The sequence below is a fragment of the Neoarius graeffei genome, chromosome 19 (assembly GCF_027579695.1).
Source record: "Neoarius graeffei isolate fNeoGra1 chromosome 19, fNeoGra1.pri, whole genome shotgun sequence".
Lineage (NCBI taxonomy): Eukaryota > Metazoa > Chordata > Actinopteri > Siluriformes > Ariidae > Neoarius > Neoarius graeffei.
This window is the reverse complement of record NC_083587.1, coordinates 47,389,352-47,409,234: the sequence shown is the minus strand read 5'-3', so window position 1 is coordinate 47,409,234 and position 19,883 is coordinate 47,389,352. Positions and strand designations below refer to the sequence as shown.

The window sequence follows — 19,883 nt, the reverse complement described above, 5'->3', positions numbered from 1 at the left end:
CCTAGCCCTACTACCCTGGCCTAGTCTATGACAATGTTTTATCTTTTTGGCTCATATATGCCTTTGAAAGGCCAATCCATAGTAGGGATGGCGAAAACTAAAAAAAAATCTTGACCGACCACCGAGCCTCATTAGCCGGTTAAAGTTGGTTAATCTATGAGTTTAAACAGGGATGCAAACGGCGGATGCCGCCTTTTTCACGGCTGAATCGTGCAGATCCGATTGTTTTTTTTTAGGGGGGGGCGTTGGAGTGTCTGAATAATTTCATCAGAGTAAATTCTGTATTAAAATTACTAAATAAGCAACATAGGAAGTATTAGTATGAGAAGAAGGCAGTGGGTCGGAAAGCTGCGCACATTTGCGCAGCTTCCGCGCAGATGTGCGCGGCTTTCTGGTTTACTGTTTTTCAGACAAAAACATACATATTTACAACCCTGTCATTATCTGGAACTGAGTTTAGATTTCGAACATTCTTAAGATAAAACGTCCTGCATAGTCTCTTTATGATAAACGTCTTAATGCCACTTACCCGTGAGGTTATCAAGTAGACATTCTTCTTCGGAACCTTCCAGAGGTATAGTTGGGATACCCATCCCGCAACAAAATATTTATAAGCTTCCAGGCTCTTGTAAGCTTTGAGGGCTTTGCCAGTGTAACACGATTAACGAGAAAATTGTAAATGTCGTGGTAGGCCAGATCGGGCAAATTGCCGGCACCGCAGCTCCGAATTTCCCTGAACAAGGATTGCGGCAAGTTGTACGGATCTGCAATCCCCAACCTGGAACACTTTTCCACGTAACGCTGCCTCACGTCACCTTCAAGATGCTGAACAAACTTAGACAAGTTATCGCGCGATGTAGATGGGGTATTTTCCAAATTTTCTTGGGGATTACTCCCTGGATCCATTACGCTCGCGCAAGGTAAACAATCCTGAAGCCGTCCAATATGGCGGAGTAAACACGGACGGGTCACGTGTCTGCACATCCTCTATAAAGAGTTGCTATGAGCTGCAATATCGTTCCTGGTAGCTCAAACCAATCTGGCCATTTTCCTCTGACCTCTCATCAACAAAGCATTTGTTTCCACCCACAGAACTGTTGCTCACGCAATGTTTTTTTGTTTTTCGCACCATTCTGTGTAAACTCTAGAGACTGTTGTGTGTGAAAACCCCAGGAAGTTAGCAGTTTCTGAAATACTCAAACCAGTCCATCGGACTCAAACCAACACCCATGCCACAGTGAAAGTCACACTTTGAGATCACAATTTTTCCCATTCTGATGTTTGAAGCAGGCTTGTAGTACTCAAGTCCAGGACTCTGACCCGAGTCCGACTCGTGCCCTAATTTTAAGGACTCGTGACTCGACTTGGACTTGAGCACTGATGACTCAGAATCATGCATTAACTGCATTCGGACTCCTAAATTGGAGACGAGGACTCTGAATTTTTCTTTATTTTTTGTAACATGCCATAATAATTTGCCATAAGATATTTACATCTACATTCATTTTGTACTAATTTCGTGCAAGAGTGTCACACCAGCGTGCCTTGGCACGTGCATCAGATAGACTCTCAGGTGCACTCCGGACAGCGCGCGAGCCAAGCGGACTCTCGCGCGCACCGTAAATGACTCGCACATGCATATCAGCACACCGATATAAAAACTGTGAAACCACACTTAATTTGCGAAGTATTGAGTTGTGTTGCTGACACATTACCAAGCCTTATTTCCTTGTTTGGTTTCCTGATTTCCTGTTTCTCGTCTGCCGAGTCTACGATAGCCTGTTTGTGCCCCGCTCGACCTATTGCCCGTTTCACCGTTTTACGATTTTGCCTGCCATTCTGGATTGTTTACCCGTCTTCACTTGTATTAATAAACACACCTTCTGCACTTACATCCGTCTCCCAACCATCTCTGACAGAATACTTCGCCGGCTCACTCATTGGTTAGGACTTCATTGCCAGGACAGAAGGCAATGTAGGAAGTGACAGATTAATTAATTAACCAATCAGATTTTGATTTAGGGGCGGCACGGTGGTGTAGTGGTTAGCGCTGTCGCCTCACAGCAAGAAGGTCCGGGTTCAAGTCCCGTGGCCAGCGAGGGCCTTTCTGTGCGGAGTTTGCATGTTCTCCCCGTGTCCGCATGGGTTTCCTCCGGGTGCTCCGGTTTCCCCCACAGTCCAAAGACATGCAGGTTAGGTTAACTGGTGACTCTAAATTGACCGTAGGTGTGAATGTGTGTGTGAATGGTTGTCTGTGTCTATGTGTCAGCCCTGTGATGGCCTGGCGACTTGTCCAGGGTGTACCCCGCCTTTCGCCCGTAGTCAGCTGGGATAGGCTCCAGCTTGCCTGCGACCCTGTAGAACAGGATAAAGCGGCTACAGATAATGAGATGAGATTTTGATTTATAGTGGGATGGACCAAAAATTTATCGCCCTAGGTCTTCTCGAAGGCCAACGTGAGCTTAATCACGAGTCGGCGCCATCAGTGCAGCAATGAGGTCACCTTCCAGCCGGTGTAGCGTTCATCAGTAGTGTTAGCAAATGCTAATAAAGCAGTCAAGCCAGTGCTATTGAGAGCAAGTAGCAGAGACTAACGACTGAGAAACTAAGATTTCTGTCTCCAGACTCTTCTTCCACGCTGCACGCTTGCTACAGTATTTTTCACTCAGACTAAAATAACTATTCATTTCCCTCTGTAATTTACTTTTAAAGGCGTCACGCAGCGGCGATAAAAGTCGCATTATTCTGCACCAGAATGCTTTCGAGATTTGAAATAAATTGACCATCGATTTTTCAAAAGCTTCCCGTGGTTGTAATTGGTCCTTATTTGGTCATGCCCATCACTTGAAATTTCCCGCGTTCGCAGCGCCCCCTCTCGGTCAATGGAACAGCTGCGTGATGTCATACCAGTAACCACTCGGTGCAGTTGCAACGGCGGACACACCAGAAAATAGGAGCGATGCTGAGGAAATTAGCTTTGATTTTACCGATACAGAAGAAGAAAATGGCCCACAAGTAGAGATTTTGACAGCTGAATGTCCTGGTGGTATCCAGCCTTACAGATTTGAACCTGAGCGCTCATCTTCAGAAGAAAATGAGGACAGTTCTGACGACGACAGAAACGAAGACGAGAATGAAGAAGACCGGCGACTTGAAGACTTGTTTTGGTTGGTTTCTCTGACTAAATCACTACTTGTGTGTATTTTTAAAGACCATTTTCACTTGAATTAGAATGCTGTGTGATTAATCTATGATTATGTGTAATACTGATAGCTGTAGGGGGTGAAAGTATAGCTAGAAAGATTGAATTCTAGCAACTTGACAGCTTGCGATCTCGCGAAATGCAGTGGGCCTTCTGATACAGTAGACCCCTTGATATTCTAGTTTTCATCATTTTCCTTTTATTGCGGTTGATTTTAACTTGATATTCAGTATGTTATAGACTGGGAGTATTGAGCTTTGTATTGTATTGTTTAGTAAACGTACAATCGTCAGTAATAAGTGATAATTATTAGTTAAAGGCAGCTCTGTGGCATAAATCTTTCAATTAATCTTCTGTCATCCATTTGCTAAAATTATGTGCCACATATGTTATCAAGACAACACTTCATGTGACAAAGAAAGCTATGACAAATACATAAATGTATGAAAATCATTTTGTACAATTAATGATTGATACATAGAAACACTTAAAACATGTGTTTTTAAAAAAATATATTTTTTCTATCAATACCTAGCCATGACCTTGAAATCAGATCCATTGATAACAACAGTCACAAATAGTGTTCAGTGTTCGTTGTTACAGCCAAACACAATACACCGATTAGGCATTTTGTATCACAGAATATTAATACATCATTTCATAGTGTTTTGAGTGTTCAAAACTATCCACAAGCTGAATAAATCCACAAAATCCGCAATGTAAACAACTCTGGTAAACGCACGCTACAGAGAAAACATGGCGACAGGCCAGCATCACCCAAGGGAGGTTACTGGTATGACGTCACACATAAGTTGACCTAGTTAACAGCTGGCTGCCTAAATTTGGCTGTGCGCGTCAACTTTAAATGCTTGTAGCGGGCGCATCGTGACACTGAGATCGCGGGAAACCGAGGGGCTTGAATAACCCACCAAACCCGACATTTTGACACATGATATAGCCTGATTGCTGAAATTACCGCACGACGCCTTTAAAATCAACATTGACAACTACACACAACGGAGCGACCTGGCAGCCTGCCGCTAATCCCTTGCAAAATCCTTTGCCCTGTTGCTTTTTTGGTGCGTCTAGCTACGTTTTGGCTGAGCTGAAGTCCCAGCTCTAATAGTAACAGTTCACTACTGCCAAATAATTAGGACAATAGCAATAGAGCAGAAGAACGTGTATCTTGTCCATTTAGCTCTATCAGGATGAATTGCTGAGCACATGCCGGCAGACCTACCTGGGGCTGCTTCACTAATCATTCTAACACGCACACTTAGAAAAAATGTAATGCAGTGAGCCACTACTGCTGTATTTTATGTCCCCTTTTATACTCCCTTTATATCCAGCCCTTTGGACGTTCACAAACATCAAACATAATGTTGGTTTTCGATTCAACTGGTAATCCACAATTCTATTTGTAAGTCCAGCCGGATTCACTAGCACACCAAATGAAAGACTGTGTAAACAAAATAAAGGCTGAGACTAACAGAAACATCCTTCTCCTTAATTTTATAAAACAGAAAATACTAATATTTGCTCACAGTAAGATTTTTCCCTGAAGCTTGAGAGTTATTCTGTAAAACCGTAAAGGACTTCAGTGTCACTCTAGCTGCTGGTTTATCATTTAATTTCCATGGATCTCTAAAGCTGCTTACTGGCATTTAGCAGACGCTCTTATGCAGAGCGACGTACAACATACCCAGAGCAGCCTGGGGAGCAGTTAGGGATTAGGTGCCTTTGCTCAAGGGCACTTCAGGCATTCCTGCTGGTCCAGGGACTCAAACCAGCAACCTTTTGGTCCCAAAGCTGCTTCTCTAACCATTAGGCCACGGCAGCAGCCGTCCTGACCAGCACGACAGTACAGAACATTTCCCCAGTTTTATTAAATCTACACTGGCTGCTAACAGATTTCCGTGTTAACTACAATGCCCTGTTTACAATGTTTAAATCCTAAAATGGTTCATCACTGTGTACCTTGCTGATCTCTGGATGTAGTACATCCTATCAGCCATACACTACAAAAACACTCTATGATACTTTCCCAGAGAACATTCGGCAATATTTTTCGTGATATTTTTCCAATCGTTCTTAAAAGACGAGAAAAATGTGTGTGTTTAGACGGTACATTATGGCATCTCGGTCATCTTAAAGCTGTACTGCCTTTCAGATTTTTCAAGTGTAGGTCATAAAAAGAATTTTCCCCGACACCTAATTATTTTTGTTTCGTGGACCAAAAGCTACTGAATTTGAATCACAGACTTCCAATTTTATTTTTTTAACAGAACATTTAATGAATTTAGGGCCATGTGGCCATAAATTCTCCGCTATTTTTCCCTGCTTCAGCATGACGCAATTCAAGATACTATGTCATGCATCACGTGGTGGGCTTTCCCCGTTCGCACAAGGCATTGTGGGATACAAATTTGAAACGGGAGAGAAAAAAAGTGGAGGACGTGAGTGTGAGAATGAAACATGAAAGACCGACAACAGTAACGGAACGCGAGAAGAAAAGACGTTATGTTGCGAAGGAAAGGAAACGCAGGACCAAACTAATAAATATCGGCGGTCAGCGAGCACCTCGGTGTGATCAGCTGTTCATTTTGCGACAGAATGATGGAACCGTCAGTGCACGGTCAAGGTAAACCTGTAGATGGCAGTAATGCAACACTGGATGCCAGCTGCTGTAAAACCCAAAAGAAGAAGAAAAAGAAGGTGGTGGTGGTAAACCTGCGCACGCGCACTTCCTCTGTCTGCTTGACTGTGCGAAGCGAGCGATTTCATGCATATTATTTGCTCGGGAATCCTCTCAAATTATATAACTTCCCAGCCACAGAATGGCCTGGGTTTTTGTTTTTTTTGAGATGACAGAAATAAACATACATCACAATGACCAAATTTCAGAGGGAACTAAATTTCACCGATTTTATGAAATCGAAAGGCCGTCTCGCTTTAATAATAAGGATTAAGTCCCTACCGTGCACTAACGATATACTAATTTATTAGCAATACATTATTAATTCACCTAATGATTAAAGTAATGCAAAGGCATGGGAACATCTACAGACAAAGTCAGATTTTATCACACACTAGTCACTTTGATACGTACCTCTTGAACTTGCTTGTCTATGGCTTTGAGCATGACTTCAATGCCTTTGCTAAAGTACTGCACGGCCTCGGCGCCTGTGTGAATCTGACCCAGGTACATGTACTTGCTGTGACCTTCCTCTGGACTCAGTTCCACTGCTTTCAGAAATATGTGCACTGCTGTTAAGGGCTCGATCGCTTTCAATAAATCTCGCTCTCACACACACACACACACATACACACACACCAACAAACTTAAACCGCTTAAAAATAATAATAATAATAAAAATGAGGTGGCATGGTGGTGTAGTGGTTAGCGCTGTCGCCTCACAGCAAGAAGGTCCGGGTTCGAGCCCCGTGGCCGGCGAGGGCCTTTCTGTGCGGAGTTTGCATGTTCTCCCCGTGTCCGCGTGGGTTTCCTCCGGGTGCTCCGGTTTCCCCCACAGTCCAAAGACATGCAGGTTAGGTTAACTGGTGACTCTAAATTGACCGTAGGTGTGAATGTGAGTGTGAATGGTTGTCTGTGTCTATGTGTCAGCCCTGTGATGACCTGGCGACTTGTCCAGGGTGTACCCCGCCTTTCGCCCGTAGTCAGCTGGGATAGGCTCCAGCTTGCCTGCGACCTTGTAGAACAGGATAAAGCAGCTAGAGATAATGAGATGAGATGAGATAATAAAAATAAAAATACACAACTGTGGAAAAAAAGTTTAACGGTGGTCATTGACAGATGAAACTTTTTTTAAAGGACTGATCAGGGGTCATACATATAATTGGTTTATATTATATTATATACAGATATATTAAAGGGGACATATTATATCCCTTTTCTACAAACTGACACGATTACCTGAGGTCTTAATGAAATGTCTGTGATACGTTTTGCTCAAAATACATCAAGGATAAAACACCACAGCTCCATTCTCCCCCTGTCTAAACAGCCCTGTTCAAAACGGCCGATTTGAGTGCCTGTTCCTTTAAATGATGAGCCACTGCTCACCCCACCCCTTTCTTCTGCCAGCCAATCAGGTGGCACTTTCCTCATGAATATTCATTCACAAAGACTGTTCTTAAACGTGAAGTTTTCCGATATGAGAAATCCTTCAGGACAGAGTACTTTGTGATTCGTGGATTAAAGAGAGAAATATAAAGACACGCTGGTGAAGGAGTGACTGTTTACAGCGGCTATAATGTAAGCGAGAACAGGAACTAACTGCTAAATAAACAGATAAAATGTGCGCATCGGACCACCATTGTTGATTGTTTTACTAAAACAGCATGTCTGGTCATATTGTATTCTGTAGAGAATGAAAGGGAATGGGGTATACACATTAGAAATCATCATCATATGTCCTCATTAAGTCCAAAAACAAACATGTTACGCACAAACCAAAGAGACAGGTACAAGTACAAAAAAAAAAAAGTAGTCATTCTTGCTAGCCTGGCAAGCCAGACTAAATGTGAATATTTAGTCTGGCCTCGATCCGTAGACATTTCCGACGGGTGTGGGAGGAACAACCCGCTGTCTTTCAAACTGTCTCTGTGCGTATAGGCCAACGCTCTGACCAATTAGCGCAACAGTGACTGTGACGTAGTCAGAGCGACAGAAAGCAGTGGGGGAGACCTTGAAATAAATAATTTTTCAAAATGCGTATTAATTAATAAACAGGTTCTAGATATTAAGAAGTTTGGAGATAATGACCACAAGTTTGGAGTCTGTACCACATAACTCTTTTTTTTTTTTCAAGTGTTTTTCAAGGGTTTGCTTAAACTGTTTTTGAGAGTTTTTATTTAGTGGTGTTTGGTGAAATAATTTCCCTTAAATTTTAAATAACGGGAAAATAAGAAACAATCAAAAAGTAATGTTTCAAAGCTGTTTATTAATTCTTCGTACTGCACAAACTAGCCCCATCCTTTTGGCTACGAGCGGAGCCAGCTGGTAGATCAGACTTTTGCCATAGACGGTCGGCAAAACAGCGAAAACGTCCTTCTTGAAAAGGAATGAGCGGAGAGCCTCTTCCTGCCCATGTTTCAACGAAAACTCCAAGTCTAATTCTTCTAAAACTGATTCCAAAGCGGAGTCAAACGCGCACTGTTCACTAGCGGTAGCCATCTTTCCTGTTGTGCTTTCTCCAGCGTCGCGCAGCCTTGTCGTCACTCCTGCAAAAGCCCGCCCAAAGAATCCAAACAAAAGCCTTGCGTTGTGATTGGCGGGCACGATTTGATGCCCGGGGTGTTTTTGTTTATATGGTGCGAGGCTAGACCCACTCGCTAGGCAAAAAATATTTTTGGCCGCTAGGCGGGTGGGTCTAGTTTACTAGGCTACATTCTTGCCATAGTCAGCTGGGATAGACTCCAGCTTGCCTGCGACCCTATAGGACAGGATAAGCAGCTACAGATAATGGATGAATGGTCATTCTTGATAATATTGTGACAAGTGAACTATAATAAATAACAAAATCATCTAGAATTATATTTTTGACAGAAATCAAACTGGCTCCACTCTGGGTACCACTGAACCACACACTCCTCCACAGAGATACCATCAGTGAAAATTTCTATCCGTCTGGACAATTTCGATCTCAAGCTAAAGGATATCTGTTTGGCTTTATCCATGTCCCCGAGCTCAGCGCAGATGTTTCCTAGCATGCCCAGAACAGTCAGGTTGGTAGGTTCAATGTCCAGGGCGCGCTGACAGAACATCTTCGCCATTGGAAAGTCAAAGTTGTCCATACATTCTTCTGTCTAGCAAAGAGAGAGAAACAAACAGTGTTACAAATTGCAAATCTGACACGTCTTAATTCTTTTTGGAGAAAAACAAGCCACCAAGTCGGTTTTATCATCCTGTTTTCGACATGCCCTTGATGATTGCCCCTCATGAATCAGAAGGGCCGAACATGAACATCACACAAGCGGTCACTTTTGCAATACAACCAAGGATTAATCTGAGGGAGGATGCAGTCCTACAGTTCAAAATAAAGACAAAATCAACCTCCGTGAAAACTTCCAACCCTTTGTCCATTCCTTTTACATTAATACTCCGATACTAGGTCACTAATTAACCCCGCCGACAGTAGTCGGAGGGGTTATTATTTTCACCTGCGTCAGTCTGTGTGTGTGTGTGTGTGTGTGTGTGTGTGTGTATCTGTCTGTCTGTCTGTGTGTCTGCAAGATATCTCAAGAACCAATGGATCGATTTGGACCAAATTTTGTACGTGTTGCCAATCACCCAGGAAGGAAACCATTAAATTTTGGAGGTCAAAGGTCAAAGGTCAAGGTCATGGCAGAACTTCGAAATTTTCGCCCAATGTATTTTAATAGGGAAAAGGCGGGGTTTGCACTCGTTAGAGTGTCCCTGTCTAGTTTTATATAATTTGCACCGCCTGAAAGGAACATGAGGTCATTCTAAAATCCTGAGACGTTTAAAGGGGAAAACTCACTAGTGCTTGTATACATCTAGGTATCTGGAACTTATCCACCCACAAACCCTGAAATAAGTCACACAGTCAGTTTCTTTTGAGCTGCCTGTTTCAGAAAACACGAACTTCAACAAGCCCTTCAGATTCGGCTCCTCCTCCTATGTCACAAGGGGAGCTCATTAGAATAATCCCGCCCCCTCATCTGAGTATCTTCACTCATGGCTTGAGAACTGTCTTTGCAAATGAATACTCATGAGGAAAGTGCTACCTGATTGGCTGGCAGAAGAAGGGGGTGGGGTGAGCAGTGGCTCATTATCATTTAAAGGAACAGGCACTCAAATCGGCCGTTTTGAACAGGGCTGTTTAGACGGGGGAGAATGGAGCTGTGGTGTTTTATCCTTGAGGTATTTTGAGCAAAACATATCACAGACATTTCATTAAGACCTCAGGGAACTGTGTTAGTTTGTGGAAAAGGGATATAATATGTCCCCTTTAATATCTCTGTATATAATATAAACCACTTATATGTATGACTCCTTATCAGTCCTTGAAAAAGTTTCATCTGTCAATGACCACAGTTAAACGTTTTTTTTTTTTTTTATTTCTGTTCCAGTCACTGTGGGACTCCTCGATTATGCCCATTTTGAGCAGGGCCTTGAATTCATCCCGAATTTGATAATATATATTCATCCATTATCTGTAGCCGCTTATCCTGTTCTACAGGGTCGCAGGCAAGCTGGAGCTTATCCCAGCTGACTATGGGTGAGAGGCAGGGTACACCCTGGACAAGTCAACAGGTTATCGCAGGTCTGATATATTATATATATAAAATTTAATTGCGGGTACATTTCAAGTGTTGACGCCGTTATCGTCAACTCCTGTTATCTTTAAACTGTGCAATCCATTAACAGAACTGCCGATAACAGAGTTGACATTTTCCACCATTCTGTCTCTTAACTCCACATACTAACCTCAAACTAGCTACCACATGGCATGTATAAAAACAGAATTTGATGGATTTTAATCATATTATTGTTTTTTAAAAATGAGTAAGATTGACTCCAATATCACAATAACAGATCTGATGAATAATTAATCTCCTGTTGGTACAGTGGGGAAAATAAGTCTTTGATGCACTGCCGATTTTGCAAGTTTTCCCACTTACAAAGATTGGAGAGGTATGTAATTTTTAAATCGCAGGTGCACTTCAACTGTGAGACAGAATCTAAATAAATAAATAAATAAATCCATAAAATCACATTGTATGATTTTTAAATAATTAATTTGCATGTTATTGCATGAAATAAGTATTTGATACAATAGAAAAACAGAACTTAATATTTGGTACAGAAACCTTTGTTTACAAATTACAGAGGTCAGATGTTTCCTGTAGTTCTTGACCAGGTTTGCGCACACTGCAGCAGGGATTTTGGCCCACTCCTCCATACAGATCTTCTCTGGATCTTTCAGGTTTCAGGGCTGTCGCTGGGCAACACGGAGTTTCAGCTCCCTCCAAAGATTTTCTATTGGGTTCAGGTCTGGAGACTGGCTAGGCCACTCCAGGACCTTGAAATGTTTCTTACGGAGTCACTCCTTAGTTGCCCTGGCTGTGTGTTTCGGGTCATTGTCATGCTGGAAGACCCAGCCATGACCCATCTTCAATGCTCTTACTGAGGGAAAGAGATTGTTGCCCAAAACCTCATGATACATGGCCCCATCCATCCTCCCCTCAATACGGTGCAGTCGTTCTGTCCCCTTTGCAAAAAACCACCCCCAAAGTATGATGTTTCCACCCCCATGGTTCACAGTTGGGATGGTGTTCTTGGGGTTGTACTCATCCTTCTTCTTCCTCCAAACACAGCGAGTGGAGTTTATACCAAAAAGCTCTATTTTGGTCTCATCTGACCACATGACCTTCTCCCATGCCTGCCCTGGATCATCCAGATGGTCATTGGCAAACTTCAGACGGGCCTGGACATGTGCTGGCTTGAGCAGGGGGACCTTGCGCGCACTGCAGGATTTTCATCCATGACGGCGTAGTGTGTTACTAATGGCAATCTTTGAGACTGTGGTCCCAGCTCTCTTCAGGTCATTGACCAGGTCCTCCCATGTAGTTCTGGGCTGATCCCTCACCTTTCTCATGGTCATTGATACTCCACGAGGCGAGATCTTGCATGGAGCCCCAGACTGAGGAAGACTGACAGTCATCTTGAGTTTCTTCCATTTTCTAATAATTGCACTAACAGTTGTTGCCTTCTCACCAAGCTGCTTGCCTATTGTCCTGTAGTCCATCCCAGCCTTGTGCAGATCTACAATTTTGCCCCTGGTGTCCTTAGACAGCTCTTTGGTCTTACCCATGGTGGAGAGGTTGGAGTCTGATTGATTGTGTGGACAGGTGTCTTTTATACAGGTAACGAGTTCAAACAGGTGCAATTAATACAGGTAATGAGTGGAGAATAGGAGGGCTTCTTAAAGAAAAACTAACAGGTCTGTGAGAGCCAGAATTCTTGCTGGTTGGTAGGTGATCAAATACTTATTTCATGCAATAAAATGCAAATTAATTATTTTACAAAAATCATACAGTGTGATTCTCTGGATTTTTTTTTTTAGATTCTGTCTCTCACAGTTGAAGTGTACCTACGATAAAAATGACAGACCTCTCCATTCTTTGTAAGTGGGAAAACTTGCAAAATCGGCAGTGTATCAAATACTTATTTTCCCCACTGTATATCCTCAACGTTTTGTTCAAATTAATGAGAGAAGAAACAGAACATACCTCACTGCCTTTCTGCAGTTTCCCGCCAGAGGAAGTGACCTCTCTCGGTGGAGTTGTCATGAGTCTTATTAAAAGTCTTTGTGGATTTTATGCCATTTTATAACAGAGTTGACAAGAACATTGGGACGGATTAAAAAAAATCATTTTTTTTAATTACTGAAATTTCACATAATACAGAAAATACTTTCTATGCAATTGATTTTATAACAGTTAATGGAATGAGCCCCAAAAAACAGACTGTTCGACTGAATTACTTCATGTTTATTCAAGTTGAATGGATGAATCAGGAGTCGAAGACAGCCAATATTGTGGGGGGAGGGGTGGGAGTCATTTAGTTAATGTTTTAGGGATAAATTGAGTCTAAAATGTACATCAAGCATTGCTATTTGTGAAAGTTTGTCATAATTTTCATTATTGTTCAAAACTGATTCAGTAAAGATTTCTTTTTTGGAAAATAACAAAAGGTTTATCTCCGAGATGCGAAATGTATACTGAATTCTAGAATGACCCAAGGACTGTCAAACGATTAAAAAAATTTAATCGCGATTAATCTCAGAATTTCATATAGTTAATCGTGATTAATCGCATTTTTTTAAATCTATGTAAATGAATAAGGCTTTTAAAGCGAAATGTTACAATTAAAATGGTGAACACATTTTATGCTAAAAGTACTTGTTAAAAACTGCTGGGACAAGAGAAAATAGTAATGTGGCTAGTATGTGTATTCATTCACATACTAGGCAGTACTGAACATACAAAACACAAAATTGGATTTTGTGATGGATTAGGGAGCTGTAGTCTAGAGCCCTGCACTCCCGCGGGAGTCCCGTGGGACCCGACACAAAGCAGTGCGGCGCGGGACAAATTTTGAAAGCTCATTGCGGGCGCGGGCAGGAGCGGGAGTGCACAATGCGGGCGCGGGCGGGAGAGGTGATAAGCTGCAGTCCCGCTAACTAAAAACGTGTTTAAAATAAAATATATAAATTATTAATTTATGTCTATCATATATAATTTGTGCTGGATATTTTATTTGGCATTAATAAAAACATTTTAAGATGCCTAAATTTGCGGATGTGGTCTAATCTCGCGTACGTTTCCGATTCCTTTCCGCTCTTCCATGTTTGAGATCTCCGATCATGGCAGAAGAGCAGAGCTCCTCTAGTGAAGCTCACAGTGCTTCAGAAGTAAGTGCTGCTTTAAAAAGAGGTACATTTACCGTTAAAAAGTCAAGAGTCCTGAAATCAGACATTTGGAAGTCGTTCTCACTCAGCTAAGCTCAGCATGTTTAATTCCCCAAGCCAATGACAAGAACTTTCGTGAGAAATAGCGCGAACGCCTGCATCATGCGGGATTTACGGGCGGGAGCGGGACAAAATATGGCAGGCGCGGGCGGGAGCAGGACTGAAAATCATAATTCTTTGCGGGAGCGGGACTGCACAATGCGGGAGCGGGACTGAAAATTCTGTCCCGCGCAGACCTCTACTGTAGTCTCAAATATAAAACATGTAGTCACATACTACTGTGTCTCAGTTCAGACATGTGTGACAAAAGAAAATAAAAATGAAATAAAACTTCAATTGTGCTGGAGTTGTAGTCAGTCACAGCCTATAGGACTCACAGTACTGTGCAAACAAAAATAAATTGCAGTTGGACTTCAATAAAGACATTTAGTGTCATATCACAGTGCTACAGCATACTGAAATCTCACTTTACAAAAGTATTTTAGAACTGTAAAGTGCTTACCAAAACCAACTCAATCACACTCTACTTTTGAAATGAAACTTTTCAAATGAAACTTCCCATGTAACAGACCTTTCTCCATCACTCACACTTACTCTTATTGAAGCAGCACGCGACAAGCCTCAACATGAACTACGGGTGACTCGCAGGGCCAAATTAGAATTTGCGTTAACGGCACTATTTTTTTTAATCGCGATAAATTGAGATCACGTTAATGCGTTATTATCGCATTAACTTCGACAGCCCTAATATATACATAAAATTTATTCCATGAATTTGAGTCATGCATGAGCTGATAGCAGACTGTCATTTTGCCAGTTTGTTTACATTCTAAATGGAAATGATTTTGTCAGACGTTTTGTATGAAGTTTTTATTTATCGAATTTGCTAAAAATAAAAATGCTCTGTTTCTCAAAATCCAGTGAATGTGGCTTATAGCCAACTCGGTGCTCTGCACCCTGTCGGCTATCAGCTCATGTACGACTCAATTTCGTGGAATAACTGTCAAATAGTGCCTCAGGCCTCTAATATATCGATAATGGGAAGTTCTAACTTTCTAAACTGGCAAACAAAAATACATTCCACAGTTTGACCTGTGGGCCCGTGTAACGCAGATCCTGCCTCAAAGATACTCGTGGCTCCAGATACAGAAATCTAAATACAACCCCGATTCCAAAAAAGTTGAGACAAAGTACAAATTGTAAGTAAAAATGGAATGCAATAATTTACAAACCTCAAAAACTGATATTGTATTCACAATAGAACATAGACAACATATCAAATGTTGAAAGTGAGACATTTTGAAATTTCATGCCAAATATTGGCTCATTTGAAATTTCATGACAGCAACACATCTCAAAAAAGTTGGGACAGGGGCAATAAGAGGCTGGAAAAGTTAAAGGTACAAAAAAGGAACAGCTGGAGGACCAAATTGCAACTCATTCGGTCAATTGGCAATAGGTCATTAACATGACTGGGTATAAAAAGAGCATCTTGGAGTAGCAGTGGCTCTCAGAAGTAAAGATGGGAAGCGGATCACCAATCCCCCTAATTCTGCGCCGACAAATAGTGGAGCAATATCAGAAAGGAGTTCGACAGTGTAAAATTGCAAAGAGTTTGAACATATCATCATCTACAGTGCATAATATCATCAAAAGATTCAGAGAATCTGGAAGAATCTCTGTTTGTAAGGGTCAAGGCCGGAAAACCATACTGGGTGCCCGTGATCTTCGGGCCCTTAGACGGCACTGCATCACATACAGGCATGCTTCTGTATTGGAAATCACAAAATGGGCTCAGGAATATTTCCAGAGAACATTATCTGTGAACACAATTCACCGTGCCATCCGCCGTTGCCAGCTAAAACTCTATAGTTCAAAGAAGAAGCCATATCCAAACATGATCCAGAAGCGCAGACGTCTTCTCTGGGCCAAGGCTCATTTAAAATGGACTGTGGCAAAGTGGAAAACTGTTCTGTGGTCAGACGAATCAAAATTTGAAGTTCTTTATGGAAATCAGGGATGCCATGTCATTCGGACTAAAGAGGAGAAGGCCGACCCAAGTTGTTATCAGCGCTCAGTTCAGAAGCCTGCATCTCTGATGGTATGGGGTTGCATTAGTGCGTGTGGCATGGGCAGCTTACACATCTGGAAAGACACCAGCAATGCTGAAAGGGTTCTAGAGCAACATATGCTCCCATCCAGACGACGTCTCTTTCAGGGAATACCTTGCATTTCCCAACATGACAATGCCAAACCACATACTGCATCAATTACAGCATCATGGCTGCGTAGAAGAAGGGTCCGGGTACTGAACTGGCCAGCCTGCAGTCCAGATCTTTCACCCATAGAAAACATTTGGCGCATCATAAAACGGAAGATACGACAAAAAAGACCTAAGACAGTTGAGCAACTAGAATCCTACATTAGACAAGAATGGGTTAACATTCCTATCCCTACCTTGAGCAACTTGTCTCCTCAGTCCCCAGACGTTTACAGACTGTTGTAAAGAGAAAAGGGGATGTCTCACAGTGGGAAACATGGCCTTGTCCCAACTTTTTTGAGATGTGTTGTTGTCATGAAATTTAAAAATCACCTAATTTTTCTCTTTAAATGATACATTTTCTCAGTTTAAACATTTGATATGTCATCTATGTTCTATTTGAAGAAAATATGGAATTTTGAAAATTTCACATTATTGCATTCCGTTTTTATTTACAATTTGTGCTTTGTCCCAACTTTTCTGGAATCGGGGTTGTACATTTTGAAGCTCTACAGCATACTACACAATAATCCTGAGGTATAAAATAATCCTTCAGAAGAAAGCAAGATTCAAAAATAGCCTAGAGATGTATAGATGTCTACCTGATGTTTACAACATAACCAGCTAACAGCATAATGAGAAATAAATATCCCAGCGCATCAGACGCGCCCCCTTGAGACTCGACCAGTTGGTTAAAGAGCTAATAATTAATTTTGTTATATTGTAACAGACATTTTGTTTCATGATCTGATGTTTGGGCAGCACGGTGGTGTAGTGGTTAGCACTGTCGACTCACAGCAAGAAGGTCCGGGTTCGAGCCCCGTGGCCGGTGAGGGCCTTTCTGTGCGGAGTTTGCGTGTTCTCTCCGTGTCCGCGTGGGTTTCCTCCGGGTGCTCCGGTTTCCCCCACAGTCCAAAGACATGCAGGTTAGGTTAACTGGTGACTCTAAATTGACCGTAGGTGTGAATGTGAGTGTGAATGGTTGTCTGTGTCTATGTGTCAGCCCTGTGATGACCTGGCGACTTATCCAGGGTGTACCCCGCCTTTCGCCCATAGTCAGCTGGGATAGGCTCCAGCTTGCCTGCGACCCTGTAGAACAGGATAAAGCGGCTACAGATAATGAGATGAGATGAGATCTGATGTTTGAATGGATCACACAAACACTGTGTCATGATTAAGGTTCAATCATTGTACTTTTATAATGTTGACTAAATCAGTCAAAAGGAAATGGAAACTGACGACACACTCAGGCAGTGCTCAGTTTTGCTGTACTGAAAATATGTCAAATCGCATCAAATTGCAATTTTATGTATCGTACACCCCTAAAAGATCTGTATGTATTACCTTTTCCAGTAACTGATCGATGGTGTATTTTTCAGCAGTCTTCTTTTTAGCTTTCTCCTGCATCCTGGCTTTCATCCTGTCCTTCATCCTGTCCTGTGGTGACATTGCTGTGTTCTCTAGACCTGAAACAAGCATTAAATCAGATATGATCATTCTAATTAAAAAAAAACATACACACACACACACACACACACACACACACACACACACCACTACAAACCTGACAAGAGAAGGCTGCCCACCAAAACTCACAGACCGGGCAAGGAGGGCATTGATCAGATTTTCAACAAAGACACCAAACAGAACACTGAAGGAGTTGCAAAGATCCACAGCAGAGATGGGAGTATCTGTCCATAGGACTACTTTAAGCTGTATACTCCACAGATTGGGGCTTTATGGAAAAGTGGCCAGAAAAGTCATTGCCTTAAAGAAAAAAATAAGAAAACACGTTTGGAGTTTGCCCACCAGCATGTGGCAGAGTCCCCAAACACATGGAAGAAGATTCTCTGGTCAGATGAGACTAAAATTGATCTTTTTGGCCATCATGGGAAATGCCATGTATGGCACAAATCCAACACCCTGAGAACACCATTCCTACAGTGAAGCATGGTGGTGGCGGCATCATGCTGTGGAGATATTTTTCATCTGTAGGGACAAGAAAGTTGGTCAGGACTGAAGGAAAGACAAATGGCACTAAATGCAGGACAATTCTGGAGGAAAACCTGTTTGAGTCGACCAGAGGTTTGAGACTGGGACGAAGGTTCACATTCCAGCAGGACAATGACCCTAAACATACTGCTAAAGCTACACTGGAGTGATTTAAAGGGAAACATTTAAATGTCTTGGAATGGCTTAATCAAAGCCAAGACCTCAATCCAATTAAGAATCTGTGGCATAACTTGAAGATTGCTGTACACCAACGCAACCCATCTATAACTTGAAGGAGTTGGAGCAATTTTGCCTTAAGGAATGGGCAAAAATCCCAGTGGCTAGATGTGCTAAGCTAATAGAGACATACCCCAAGAGACCTGCAGCTGTAATTGCAGCAAAAGGTGGCTCTACAAAGTAATGACTTTGGGGGGTGAATGTCTATGCCACGGGCGATTGCTCTAAGACAACGAGGGAGGCTCAGCCTCCTCTAAAAATGATGAACATTGTGTAGGATGAATTGCGCTAGGCTTATGTTATAGCCGACCTTATAACATTGCTATTTCAGATCCAGAATCATAGAAATATATGTGCTCAACCCAACTACAGTGCGAAATCATTCCGTTATAACTTTAATGTGTGCGTGAGTTTTTCCCCCTCATGACAGCGCGATGCAGCACAGCCTCAGTGGACTTCAATGACATTTGGGAGCTATGCGCTTTTCAATATCAAAATGCAAGACGGTTATTGGACAAATACTGCGAAAACGCCCGCCCACGGAGTCTCACGGACTCCCAGCCTCAGTGGACTTCAATGGCATTTGGGAGCTATGCGCTTTTCAATCTCAAAATTCAAGATGGTTATTGGACAAATACTGAAAATGCCCGCCCACGGACTCCCAGCCTCACATGGGAGGGACATGGCAAAGCTTTCCGCGAGGAGACTGGTGACTGGTGAAAGCGGACGGATATTTTCTTTGATTGACAGCTCGTTTCAAATATAGACAGGCAGCGGTGAATTTCAGTTCAGTCCCATGCGGATTCGCAAGTGCTGTGGTGTATTGTAAGAGATCAGCTTACATTTCGATTTCATTCATTACATACGGTTTCTACCAGCTTTTTTAGTTTGTATATATTTTCATTGTAAATAAAGTGTAAATATAGTGTTGTCAAGTTTGCTATCTTAGTTCCAGAAATTTCGTTTATTTGAGTGACTGAACTTGAACTTGAGGGGGCTAGTCAGCTAGCAAGAAAGCTGCGCACGGATGCCAAGCATTGCTGATTTAATTTTGGCGAAGCCATTTGCCAGTCTTCCTTTCGAGGAAAAAATTAAAATTAAAGAGCAGGGTAGACCAACGCCTCAAATTGACTTGGTGAAAAAGGTAGGGAATAATACTCGTTCCTTTCAGCTCTCCTGGTACGAGAAAGTGAATTGGCTAACAGCAAGTGACCCACATCAACAACAGTAAATAGGCTACTTTAGTAATATGTCATGGATGGACCAAATATATAGAATCTATTTAAAATGTTTATGCTGAGTATATTATATTGGAATATATAGCTATTTTCTGGATATGAATTAAACACAACTACAATTTGGAAAACATTTTTAAACAAAAACACAGCTGAGAACATTTCACACTACAGACCTGGATTAAAAGTGAAGGGTTATCAAAATTGTCAATAAAACATTTCTCAGTCAAAATAAGTAAAATATACGGACAGTGTCATTGAATGACATGTGTGGCACCCAGCTCTATGTTTGGCTCCCCAAGGTCAGTGCTTGTGCTTATTCCAGAACACTCTGCTGTTACTGCTGAGGTTCCTGACAAAGAGCTGCTTTCAGTAATGATCAATTTTTAAACAACATGCCACAATTTTCATCTCATTCATCTCATTATCTCTAGCCG

At 42.0% G+C, this 19,883-nt stretch overlaps 1 protein-coding gene across 2 annotated transcripts in view; it reads right to left on the bottom strand.

Annotated features, from left to right (window-relative positions):
• si:dkey-12j5.1 (uncharacterized) overlaps nt 1-19,883 on the bottom strand; it is a 192,627-nt gene that overhangs the window by 171,456 nt on the left and 1,288 nt on the right. For both annotated transcript variants that reach the window (XM_060900199.1, XM_060900200.1), the window contains exons 2-4: nt 17,327-17,448; nt 8,885-9,031; nt 6,312-6,461 (exon numbers count right to left, since the gene is read on the bottom strand). In XM_060900199.1, the coding sequence (XP_060756182.1) occupies nt 6,312-6,461; nt 8,885-9,031; nt 17,327-17,448 (419 nt within the window). The remainder of the gene's footprint in view (nt 1-6,311; nt 6,462-8,884; nt 9,032-17,326; nt 17,449-19,883) is intronic.